The sequence below is a fragment of the Protobothrops mucrosquamatus genome, unplaced genomic scaffold (genome assembly GCF_001527695.2).
Source record: "Protobothrops mucrosquamatus isolate PMUCROS unplaced genomic scaffold, P.Mucros_1.0 scaffold1044, whole genome shotgun sequence".
NCBI lineage: Eukaryota > Metazoa > Chordata > Lepidosauria > Squamata > Viperidae > Protobothrops > Protobothrops mucrosquamatus.
The window spans coordinates 181204-194523 of record NW_015387276.1 but is presented as its reverse complement, the minus strand read 5'-3'; the positions used below and the strand labels follow the sequence as shown (position 1 = coordinate 194523).

The 13320-nt window shown below is 39.5% G+C and overlaps 1 protein-coding gene across 1 annotated transcript in view; it reads right to left on the bottom strand.

Annotated features, from left to right (window-relative positions):
- Positions 1-9169, bottom strand: part of SUSD6 (sushi domain containing 6) — a 21912-nt gene extending 12743 nt beyond the window's left edge. The window contains exon 1 of the mRNA XM_015820023.1: positions 9000-9169. Within this exon, the coding sequence (XP_015675509.1) occupies positions 9000-9120 (121 nt within the window). The 5' untranslated portion in view covers positions 9121-9169. The remainder of the gene's footprint in view (positions 1-8999) is intronic.
- Positions 9170-13320: the final 4151 nt, after the last annotated feature.

Here is a 13320-nt window from a genome sequence, read left to right as displayed (position 1 = left end):
GTCTCTTTAGTAATTATTTACAACACAGAGAGAGATCTTTATGAAGGCTTTGAGTTTTTCTCAGCAAACTGATTTCCTGAAATATACCGATTATTTTCTGTTGTTCTATTGAATCCTTGTTATGACATAGATGATGGTCTACAGAATATTGACACTGCTGCAGCAGTGGGAACAAGTTGGAGGTGTATAACGAACTTTCAAACTAAGAGCTGAGAAACATATAGTTTCTGAAGTCAAAGTAACAGAAGGAGAAGAAACTGGCACTGGAAAGGTAAGGATCTGAAAAAATTGGGTGTTTCAGGGAAGAGAACTGGAAGAGCAGGATTAAAGAGATCAAGCCCCAAAAGACATGGAATAGTTCTGATGGAGGCAGATGAACATCTAAAAGATTCTTTCAACTTAAATTTCCAAAGCACACCTGCACTTAAGAGCTGAAGCCTCCTTCATTCTTTTGTTCCCTTAGTAATCCTCAGATAACATTGACAGGTCTCAACATTAACCTTTACTAAAAACAAAAGTGGTAAAAATTATCATAGATTCATGGATTTTGCTGTCATGGCTTCATAACTGTAAACTCAACATTTGATATTGCCAAACTTTTGATTTACAACCTAATAATTAAGAAGGATACCTAGTTAAAATAAGTGGAAAACATAGTTAGGAAACAGAAATGAAAAAGAATGACTTATCAGTTTCTAACAATTCATTGGTAACACAATCTCCAAACAACTAAAATGACATTTATATACATGGACATCAGTTTGAGTACACAGAAATCGAATTGGTTATATATTATTGCAACACATAACTGTTACAAAAGAGCAAAAAATGTGCCTGGAGCTGACTGTGGAACAAATCAAAAATTGTTCATGTGGAAATTCCAATTTAAGCTCAAGTAGAACAAAACCAACCAGTTTTCATGATATGATTTTGAGCATGTACCGGTACATATATTTTGAAGGAGAACATCAGGAATCACTTTAAAGTCCTGGACCTCATTAACAGGAACTGAGGAATGAAATCAAAGAAGTTTGTTTAGAATGAATATGAAAAAAGACTGCCAAAGACCAAGCATCAGAAGAAGAAAGTAAACTGGATGTCAGAACTGATGGCAGACACCACAAAGAAGAGAAGCCAAAGTGAAGAAAGACAAAGATCACCAGAAGGAATTTAACAAAAGAATTTCAGATATCTATTAGAAGAGACAAGATGTAGTATTACAATCAAATCAGTAAAAGCATCAACATGTGAAGAGAAACAGAGAAGTCTTCCAAAAGATCTCTGAACTCAGAAAGTAGTATGCTAAACGATACCAATTGATAGGAGTAACTGATTCAAAAGAGATCAAAGATATCAGGAGTATTGTGATATTCTATATACAATATCCCTATTCACAAGAATCTCTAGTTCTTGAGCATGAAGTTAGATCACCATCCTAGTTATTACCAAGTTGGAAAACTACAGGAATTGTTGGAATATCTACAGAAATATGGCAAGCAACAGAAACCGAATTTGCAACGATTCCCCCCCCCCTTTATTATTTTTACAAATAACTGAAGGATATACCTTCCTCCTCTTTGAGTGAGTTGGACTGAATGTGTGTGACTGGCACAAGGTCATCCAACTGGCTTTCATGGCTAAGGCAGGACCTGACCTCATGGTCTCTTGCTTTCTAGCCTGGATAACCAGATCAAACTGGCTCTCCAAACTATGTAGTCCACTGCCTGCACTCCACTGCCCCTACTGCCCACTGCTTCCCTCAATTTATTTTTGCCATCTTCTTCAGCTGCTGAAGAGGCGTGTCCAGCAAGGCAGCTGCAGGCCCTTGGTGAGGTTGTGCAACACCTCCCTAATGCCTGCCTAGATTGGGATAAAGCAGTTGTTGTAGGACACAGACATCAGCTACAACAATTTGTGGTTCATAATCTTTGGCATTTCTTAAGTTTCCACCCTAGATGACTCATCCTATAGCTCTTACAATTCCCAGACAATATAACTGATTACAGAGTCAAGAATTGTAAGACTGACCCATTTGAAAGGTGTGAGGCCCTCCTAAAGTATAAGCATGAACTTCAGATAGACATTGTGTAATCCTAAAAATATGAGATTTTATTTAATGAAAGAACGGGCTCTAATTTGTATGGCCGTGTAAAGAAGCATAAAATTTTGCAGAAAGTTTCTTAAAACATTAAATGGCTGCTCTGAATGTGATTTTTCCCCCCTAGCAGTCCAGAGTATGACTTCATGTGATATTCTTAAAATTTTGGTCAATGCACTGCATTGTGAGGAGTCCATTCAGAGCTGCTCTTGTATGATTTCAGTTGTTCCAGGATGTAACTATTAGTAATTCCCTATTAATTATATAGTGATCCAAAAGTCTCTCATTCGAACAATGCTCTAAATGCAGTTCTCTTGTTAAAGATAGTTTAGTGTCATCTTTAAATGGGATTATTTAATTTATTTGTTTATTCAGAATGCAGAGCTGGCAGGGGGGGAATAGGTGGAGGGGGAAGCAGAAGTGGAGGTAAGAATTGCAGAGCAGAAGTATAAGATCCTTGACTAACAATAGTGTGGTCCTCACCTAGAGACCGCAATCTGGACTACCAGAACTGCCATCACTAAGTGGTGTAATCATGGGATGTTTCACCTAACAACTGCTTGGTCACTTCATAAACAAACTTTATCCATATCTTAAATGTTTTTCCAGTTACAGTAGCTATCACATTTTTTAAAAGTTTTTTTTTAAACAGTGTGGTGTTGCGATTAAGGATGTTGGAATAGAGAGACCAAGGTTCTAGGCCAGTCTCATCCATGGGAACCTAATTGGTGACTTGGGCCCCAACTTATTGAATAGAGATGATTATTATTGGAATAAAATGGAGATCCTCATCTAAGCTGCTAGGACAGTGATGGCGAACCTTTTAGAGACCGAGTGCCCAAACTGCAACCCAAATCCCACTTATTTATCGCCAGGTGCCAGTTGGGCGTGGCCCACTGGGTGGGTGTGGCTGTGGTGGTCATGGCAGATTGGCTGGGTGTGGTCACTTCAATGTTGCTCTTGGGGAGGGATACCTATGGGGGGTGGTCAGGGTTGGGGGAGATCCAGGGGGTCTCTGGCAGGTGGGGTGGTAGGCAGGAGGCTCATCCTGCGGGATGAGGAGAGGCAGGGCGGGGGTGCCATTGCCATGGGGCAAGGCAAGGGCTGGGCAGCTGCTGCCTGACACCATCAGCCCCCGCACACAGAGGCCAGCGAGCGCATGGGGGCCGACGGTGTCCGTCAGCAGCCACAGCCTACTGGCCCCTCGACCGGTGCACTCTGGGGCTCTGCAGCCCGCAGCCAGCAGTTCAAAGAAGTCGCCTGTGAGCTGGATGGCTGGCCAACAGCTGAGGAGGCGATGCAGTGGGTCGTGCCTGGGAAAAGGAGAGCATGCGACGCCAGGAGGGACGGGGGGGAGAGAAACCAGCTGTGCTGGGATGCATCTGGTTATGTGGGACCTTGGCGAATTAGTAGGTGGCTGGTTGAAGAGGGAGAGTTGCCATCTCTGGGGCGTGCCCACAGAGAGGACTCTGAGTGCCACCTCTGACACGCATGCCATAGGTTCGCCACCATTGTGCTAGGAACTCTTGGAAGAAAAGTGACATATCAATCAAGCAAACATGTAAACAATAAAACCAGGAAGCATGTTTCTTCATTGGTACCTTTATATCCTTTCATAGCAATGTACAGAACTTTTCCTAACCCTCCACTCCAACCAACAACATTTCCATGGATAGAACGTTAATGCAATGTTCGTATTTCCAAATGTTGTATATTAAAGATGATCTCATTAAAACTTGAAATGTTTGTCTTCTTTTAAACATTCCTTTTCCCCACCTCTAATTTTTAGGAGCTCTGTGCAGACCACACACATAGAACATACAGAGCCTTCATTTGAGTGGAAAATAGTTAACATTTGAACAGGTGGAAAAACACATTAATTGGCAAGATAAATTGCTGCATTCAGTAGATGGATGTTTCAGTGTTGAAAAGTTATTTCCATTCCACAGCTATATTCTACCTACATTGAAAAGAAGTCTGAGAAAAGATCATTTTACCAAAAGCCACAGCAGTACAGAGAAGGTGAATATAAAAAATATCTTCTAAGCTGACTTGACAGAATTGTTGTTCCCATCAAACAAACTGCAATAGTTAGAAAACTGAGCAACATCCAAACATTTAGATAAAAATGCAGAAAGCAATCAGCCAATTAGTTTTGTTTACATATCACTTCTATAATTAATGTCTTATTTGACTTCATACAGAAAACACATTACATGCTTGTAACTTGAGCAACTATCTTTATATTAAACATTTGGATGATGGGACTATGCAGACTCTCTGTCAGAATCTTTTACAACTTTTGGTGACTTTTTGGCTGGAAGTAGACCTCTAAAGCACATGTTCCTAGGCACGGTTCTTGTTTGTACTCACTGTCTGAAGAATGTCTAAGCAGCCTTTGAAAAACTACATGAACCTTAAATAGAAGTTTCTGACAAGAGGGTTGTAGATGCAGGTACAGTATGGGTGAATCGGTGTCAGCCCTTCAAGGTAGACCCAACTGGGAAATCAAAGTTATAATCCTAATGTTAGTTTTGTTATAAGGTTTTCTCAAAATACATTTCTGCCCTAGACTCAGATTTCTTTTATCTGACTGTTATCTTGGTTGCAGCACTTCCTACTGTCTGTCAAGATTATTTCTTCTGCCCGTTACAGTCTGCTGAAGGAAAACAGAATGTTCAGTTTGAAGAAAAGACGACTGAGAGAAGACATGATTGTCAGATGGGAGTACTGTACATAAAGGGAAGATGGCCAAGAACTATTTTCCATGGCCATAGAAACAGAAATAACTGGTATAAACTTTGTGATGCTGTGCATGCGATAGGAACCACAAATATATGTAAGGAATGTGTTTTACTTTACTGTACGTGGGCATCAATATATGGATAAATAGGCTTATCTGAATGGAAGTAGGACAGGTATCCCATTACATAGACATAAGTGAGAGAACACCCTTGCCAAGCATCATTTCCATCCTGCTTCTACTGTTGAAATGTTCATGTTGGATAAATGGGGAGGGTTCCAACCAAGCTGGAAGTTTGCATAAATCAAGGAGAGGTAAGCCAAAAATCCCCACATTTCTTATGTTACCAAAAATGTGCTTCATTCAATGAATCTTTGGTAGGATGCTTCGTAAGTTTGATTGCATCAAAATAAGAAGCCACCAAATGCTCTTGCATTGTTTTGACATCTCAGAACTAAAGCTCATCTGAAATAGCTCATCAAAGCCTTATGTCTCTAAAAAATAATCTCCCATTTGAGTTGACCTTAATTCCTTGCAATTTCAAGAGCATCTCCATTTAGCTTTTTAGGTAACAAAAGACATGTCCTTTGCCATTGTCTACTTCCAGCAGGTTTTCCTGAATACTCAGTTTATTTTATAGTCCTGGGATTTACTTGTGATCTCTCATTCGTACCAACTAGGTCCACCCCATAGTTATTTGAGACCATCCAAAGTCAATTCATAATGCCATCATGGTCTCATATCTGTATCTGTTTCTGAAGTATTCCCACTGAGAGGATTTGAAACATAAATAAAACCAGGATATTATTAAATAAATTACCCACCTATCATCTAAAACTACACTCTCACACTTTCAGTAGCATTCATGGTGAAATGTACAAGAATAAAATGACATATAAGAAAAAAAGCATTTTTCCAAGAAAACTGACAAATTTGATATTTATATGTACTCAAAATTTAATTCATCTATTAGGTTATATAGCACTCTTCTTGCTATAGGTTACCTTTGCTGTCTATATCCATATAATTTTCATTTTCTTTCTGAATCTCAACTAATTCCCAACAGGCTCTATTCCAGGGCTTTTCAACCTTTTCACCCATTGTACCACTTTTAGGATATGGCAATACCCAAGTATCACCAGTCGCCTAGCAAGGTGTCAAAAACTTGATGACAAAAAAAAAAAAGGAAAAAAGTGATAAAGTACAGATAGTCCTCGACTTACAACAGTTCGCTTAGTGACTGTTCGAAGTTACAATGGCACTGAAAAAAGTGCCCCCCAAGTCACAGTCGAGCAAGACATCTGCCTGCCCACCCGACGGTGCTCTTCCTCCTGTCTAAGGTTTCCATTGTTGTGAGCATTTCTGTTGAGGATTGGCAGCGGGGGTGGGGTGAGGGGGTGTTTGGTTTTTATTCCCGTCTGCTGGGTGGCTGCAGCAGGTTTTGGTCACTTCACATGACCCTGGGACACTGTGACCGTCATAAATATGAATCAGTTGCCAAGCATCTTAATGCAAATCACAAGACCCTGGGGATGCTGCAACATTCCAGCTGATCGGCACTTCTGGGCTCAGCAGAAGCACCAGGATCTGCGCCGAGCTCCAGCTGGAGCCTGGCACTGATTGTTCTGTCCCCGTTCCGACCCACACACCCAAACAGCCAGCCGAGGGTTAAAGACTTCTCCAGACACCACTTCACAGATAAGAAACTTGGCAGCAGCTCCGTAGCTGCCTGCCAAGACCTTTTACTCCAAACACACAGAAACAAAAACAATACACAGTTTAAAGCCACAGCAAACTACTTTGCCAGAGATTCAGCTTTTGTCCGTCACAGAGGTCCAAATGGCCACCACCACCCTTTTATAGCCTGTGGGGTGTGGTCCAGTGACTCAGCTTAATCTCTGGCACGTCTCTTTTTTTGCTGCGCACGCTTGTCGCTCCTACGCTGGCGTGGATCCAGCCACAACTTCCCTTCCTCATTATCCGACACACCTGGCTCCTGGCCAATCTCAGAAACACCTGGCTCCTGGCCAATCTCAGAAACACCCGGCTCCTGGTCAATCTCTTCTCCGTCGGGAGACACCTGAGGCATTGCCAAAGAGGAGGGTCCTGGAGAGGGAGGCCTAGCCATCTCCTCTCCTTCATGTTCGGAGCCTTCTTCCTCCGATAAGAGGGGCTCACAAGACGGAGCCACAACACTGATCCTGGTGCTTCCACTAAGCCCTGACACCCCTGCAACTCCAGCCATCTGTCCCTAAGGCTTGTGCGGTGCTGCCACCGGTTCAGCTCATTCCCCTCCTCCGCTACCACTTTTCTAGGATGCTTGCGTACCACCTGCCAAGTGCCAATGTACCACAGGTGGTACCCGTACCACTGGTTGAAAAGCCCTGCTCTATTCCATAGAATCCCTCCACTCAGGACCAGGGAAACTTCTAAAACCAAGTTTCTTTCTCACAAGGAAATCCTTCCCCCCCCTATAGTTTCCTGTTTACCCACAAGGCTGTATATATAGTATATGTACAGGATAATATGAGAACTATGTTGATGAGCTTTTGAATGAGTCAACTATACTCAGGTGGAGTGATTATTATCAATACTATTTTGAAGGGATAATCTTGATTGTAGATATTGCAACTAATATGGAGCATTTCAAACACATCATTATGTGCCAACAAGTCTGTAACAATGGACTTCTCCAAGGAGACAGGATCTTCACATTATGTGCCCAAAATATTATTTGTGCCTTAAATGAGAACTCTAGATTGATTTGTTTAATAATCCCATTTACTTTCTTTCTTGGCTATCTATGTTTGTCTAAGGAATCTTCTTCAACACCAGAGTTGAAAATGCTCTATCGTGTTTCTTCAAAATCCAAACTTCATTTCCATTATAAATATATTTTACATGTAGTATTTTTATTGTATGTCTCTTTATATATCATACATATATCTATATATATATCCATACTCTCTCTCTCTCTCTCTCTCTCTCTCTCTCTCTCTCTCTCACACACACACACACACACACACACACACACACACACACACACACATTCTCTCTTTCTTTATATATATCTTCTGTTCAATCATGTCCAATTCCTGAGGACTGCATAGACAATGTTCCTGCAGGGGTTTTTTGACAATATTTTTTAAATGATTTGTCATTTTTTATTATTTTTCTGAAGTAAATGAATTTATATGGGATAAGATAAAGAAATAACCTTGGAAACAGTATGGAAGGATTTGCCTCATGTAGGCCTACTGGCTTTATATATATATATAAAATTATAAATTATATATACTGCTCACAAAAATAAAGGGAACATTTTACCATGGAACTGAAGGGGTTTGCATTCTCTTTATTTTTGTGAGCAGTATATATAATATAAATATATAAATGAAATTTCATTTTAATGTATGCCAATTAGTGTACATTCAAAGTGACAATAAAATTATTATTCTATGTTGTTTAAATCCAGTATAAAATTTGAAAATATGTCTTCCTCATATATTCATCACAACAGTCTTATATCCATACTACTACTCAAAGTAGTTAGCCTTGTCACCAGCAGAAATCAGATCTTCATTTCAGGTACAAGAATGCAATCCAGTGGGACACCCCTACACCAAGTAAATGACTGCACACATTCCTTAAAAGTATTTTTAAAAAGGTAAAGGAGTCCTTGCGAATTTTACTCCGCTACTAATCATAGCCAACTATAGGGGACAGTGCTCATCTCCATTTCAAGACCACTGAGCCAGTGTTGTTTGAAGACATTACCATGGTTCATGTAGCCAACATGACTTCACAAAGCAGTTATCTTCCCACCAAATAGATGCCTATTTATCTATTTGCATTTGTATGCTTTCAAACTGCTAGGTTGGCAGAAGCTGGGATAACGATGGGAGCTTGCCCCATCATGTAGAGCTCAGATCTTGAATCTGGACTGCTGACTTTCTAGCCAACAAACCCAGCATCTTAACTGCTGAATCACTGCACCGTCCTCCTTAAAACTATACAGCTGCTTTAAATGATGGCTTAGCTTGGTTTATAAAAATTTTCTACAAGAACCCATTTTTCAAGGGATGTTGTTACTTGCCCTGAATTATAGCAGAGAAGGGTAGAAATATACATGAAACAGATAGAAAGAATTTTACTTACATGAGTCCAATCCTTCCACCATACAGGAACTGAAGATAAAGAATGGAAAAAGTATCCCATGACTGATCAAGGCAAGCAACGATGTTGTGGTGCTCTTTGCTCCTACCATTCCATGGCACATCTTTTAGACACCAAAAGTTTTTAATGTTTAAAGTCAGATGGTGAGTCCAATTTTTACCTTCAACAAAAAGAAAAAAATAAAGCTTAGATAAAACATCCATAGTGCAGAAAAGAAAAAGAACTGAGTATTTTGAACCTATGGCAGTGGATATATTCCTTCAAGATATAAGTAACATTTCAAAGAAACACGAAACAACTAGAAATTCACACACAAAAAAAGAATAACTATCTTGTCTGAATGTATTAGCACTCAGATAGATTGTACATAAATGGAACTTGGAAGACTGTTTTTGTTTTAAAAAAGCAAGTAATTGTCACAAACCTGCCTTGTCTTTCCTGAACCAGTTTTGTTTCTGTCTTTTTTAAAAAAAGGTTCAACTAGATAATTAGGATTAAAACATTAAAATCCTTAATAAACTACCTAGAAAAAAGACAAAAGACTGATGGCAATGCACTCAAGAGAAAGAAATGTGCATATATATGCCACACAGTTGAAATGACTATATACAAAAGCTAGCCAGAATAATAATCAAGCTTAAATATCAAAACATCACAAACATGAATTGCAAAAGGCTAAAACTATTTAAACTCCAGGAAGTGACATCATTTCTTCTTGTCTAATGATAATTAGATACAAGCCAAAGGTATATGTCACCTTCTATATTCAACAATGTCCTAGAGCAGTATTTCTTAACTTGGGCAACTTTAAAATTTGTGGACTTCAACTCCCAGAATTCCCCAGCCAACTTTCTGGCTGAGGAATTCTGGGAGTTGAAGTCCACTTATCTTAAAGTTGCAAAAGTTGAGAAACCCTGTCCTAGAGTAAAGAACTTCAGGTAGTCAATCATGTATTTCATATAACATAAGTAATTCTATGATGACTTCACATCTTTTGACAATCAAAATTGGTATGTCAAATTAGAAATTAACTTTCTTAATTATTATATATGCATATTGGTATTCTTTCAAATGCTATGATATTGTAAAAAGACAATCTCTGAGGAGATGGAACCAATCTGAGGACCTGCTGGAGCATAAGAGCAAGAGATGCCAACTGCTAGTCAGACTTGACTGATGACATTAAACTCAAGGGAGACTAGGCAAGAGGAAAAGAAAAGACATTTTATTTTCCTTGTGAAATATTAAATTTAGATTCATTTTTTCTTCTTTTTAAGAATATCCCCAGGCAATGGGGATATTTTTCCTCAAGAAATCATTATAATTCTGATATAATTGACAGGCAAAAGCAAGATAATTTCTGTCTCTGTGGAAAGAAAGCAGGGAAAAGGATAGGAATTCAGGGAGTTGATTTTTTTCCCCCACAATAAAAGGAAGAAAGCTAGGAATCTACAGCAAACCTAGAGCCTCTTTACTGATGGGATCTCTCATCTCCACTGTGAATGTTGGTCAAGAATTAAATAGCTCTTTTAAAAAGGCACACTATTTCAGAATTTGCTCAGTGTGGTTTTCCCCTTTCACATATACTAATAAATCATGATTTGGCACATATTTTCATAGACTGAATTCCATGGGAACCACAGTGGGGGAGGAACTCTGTCTTCATGCTTTGGGTTTGGCTGGCCAGTATGAAAAAAGAGGCAAAGTTTTTGTAATCCCCAACACCGATTACGTAGAAGCAAAAAAGGAACTATAGATAATAACAAAACTTTTGAAAGTCTTTCCATGTAATATTATCTTTGTTTCAACTCTAAAAAAAGGTTTTCGTGGGTGTTTCACAACTATGTGTGTCACATCCTTCTCAACAGAATTCTTTTTATGTTCTGAGTATGTGAATCTGATTTGAGAATTTTTATGCCACAGTATACGTATCTACTTTTTCAGAAAATAAGTAAATATTATCATGTACTGTTCTAAACAACAAATAATATGAAGTAGTATGTTGATAAATTGGGGATCACAAGCAAACTTGAGAAAGGTTATAAATTTATTTGGAATTGCTACCAGAATTTCCTTATATCCTGCATAGATATGCAGAGCATGTTCTGACAGGGCTTTGGGTGTGCCTATGCAAAACCAGATTGCAACCAGAATTTACCATGGTGCCTGGATAAAGAAGCAGTAGCACTACCGTTATCAAAGCACCTCTTGTTTTATCTTGACTTATCTAGCAAAGTGAGCAGCAAACACACAATGACCATCTAGCTATTTATCAAAATCATTGATCAATTATAGTAACGTTGTAAGTTGGTGATTTCCAATGGGGCATCTAATATATAGTGATTTTTTTTTGGTACACCTACAGAAGTGAAGTTCAGTAATACAGTACTACCATGTTTCCCGAAATTAAGACCAGGCCGGCAGAAATGGTCCAAAGAGCCACGCGGTATCCTGCCGCGAGCAGCAGACATGGCCCGAAGCACCATGCGGCTTCTTGCCGCAAGCAGTAGAAACGGCCCAAAGAGCCACACACCCTCCTGCCGGGAGGAGTGGAAATGGCACAAAGCACCATGCGGGGTCCTGCTGAGAGCAGCAGCAATGGCCCGAAGCGCTATGCAACCTCCTGCCGGGAGCGGCGGCACTGGCGTGACGAGCCACACGGCTTGACAAGTGTCGAGGCGTGGAAGGCCTGGCTGTGACGGTCCTACCGGTAAGGTAAGTGGGTGCAGGGCGTGTGGGGCAGGTTCACCCCCCCTATCCCTGCCCTAGCTTGATTTTTAGGTGTGCGCCTCGCCCCAAAACTAGGGCTTATTTTTGGAGTAGCACTTATATTAGGCCCACCCCAAAAATCAAGCTAAGGCTTACTTTTTGGCTGGGTTTTACTTTCAGGGAAACACGGTAGTATTGGTGAAGTTCAATGTCCTTATTCATTATTTTAGATTTCTAACTTTTTTAAAAAATAAAAAGGTTCAGGTCATAGAAGANTTTGCACATGTACTGCATTGCTTTTTATGTAATTCCATACATTTACTTTTATAGCCCCTCCCAAATTTTACTTGCATTCCTGTTCTCTAAAGGGGCGGTCCTAGGGTTTGATGAGGGCGTGGCCAGGTTTGGGTGGGGGCGTGGCCAGGGGAGGGAGGTGAGTTCCACCACCTTTTCTCTGAGAAAAAAAGCCCTGGCTATCGGAATATCTGACAGCTAGATTTTTAGGAAGGTAATTTGATTTGGCCAAGGTGACCAGTTTATCATAAGTACTAAACTCCCTTCATCAATGAACAGTTACCAAAAAAGTAGACTATTGTACTGACGTGTACAAATCAAGAATATGAGTCTATAATTGAGTTCAGACATCCATCCCTGATCTCATAAAATATTGTCCTGGAGGCAAGGTCATAGTCACAATCTTCTTTGTTCCATTCCCCTAAACGTGAGTACAGTGTTATTGGCTGTATTATGCCAAAGTTATGCCAACTGTTTTTATTCTGTCTTAATGTCACTTAAATCAAAGTAATAGTCTTATCCTGGATTTGTCTGCACATTGCAGAAGTCTGAATTAGACTTGTGATCCTTTTCAACTTTAATTTATTATTATTGTCCTGATTTGCTAATTACACTCAAACCAAGTTTCCTAACTTGGATGAATAGAACTTCATAAAATTTCATGTTTCTACATGAAAATATACCTAGAGGAGGAGAAAGAGAAAAATGGAGCTATTTCATAGGTTCTGTTTTATAATCTTAAATAATAAAAGATCAAACTGTATACCTTCAATAAATTATATTTATTTAAATACAAAATATCTGATGGTATAAAGCTTGAAGTTAGTATGCATATAAAGCTGTGACAAGTGAGAGGGAACCAGTGATTCATAGGCTACAGATAGCCTATGTAAACATATGTCAGCCATCAAGAAACAAGCCAAATGTCAACTTGGAACTCAGGAAGAAAAAGCCTCCCTCCCTTGCTCTCCCCTCCACACACACAAACACGCACAAACAAATGTGTTGGGTTAAAATTTCATTCTTTAATTCAGTCAAGTTGTGTCTGAGAATCTTCTGCCAAGTACTGAATAATGTCTGAAAAGCTGCAGTTTGCTGCTGAACTCTGGCAGAAAGTGTGATGGTTCAAGCTGTAAAATAACCTTGATCATACTGAGATTATGGGAGCTGTAGTCTAGCACTCACTGACTGATTAGGTACCATCAAATCATTTTTGACTCCTAGGACCACATAAAGAGAGAGTAGTCTAATATGTGTGTGTGTGTGTGTGTGTATGTATTAAACATAGTTTGTAATACAT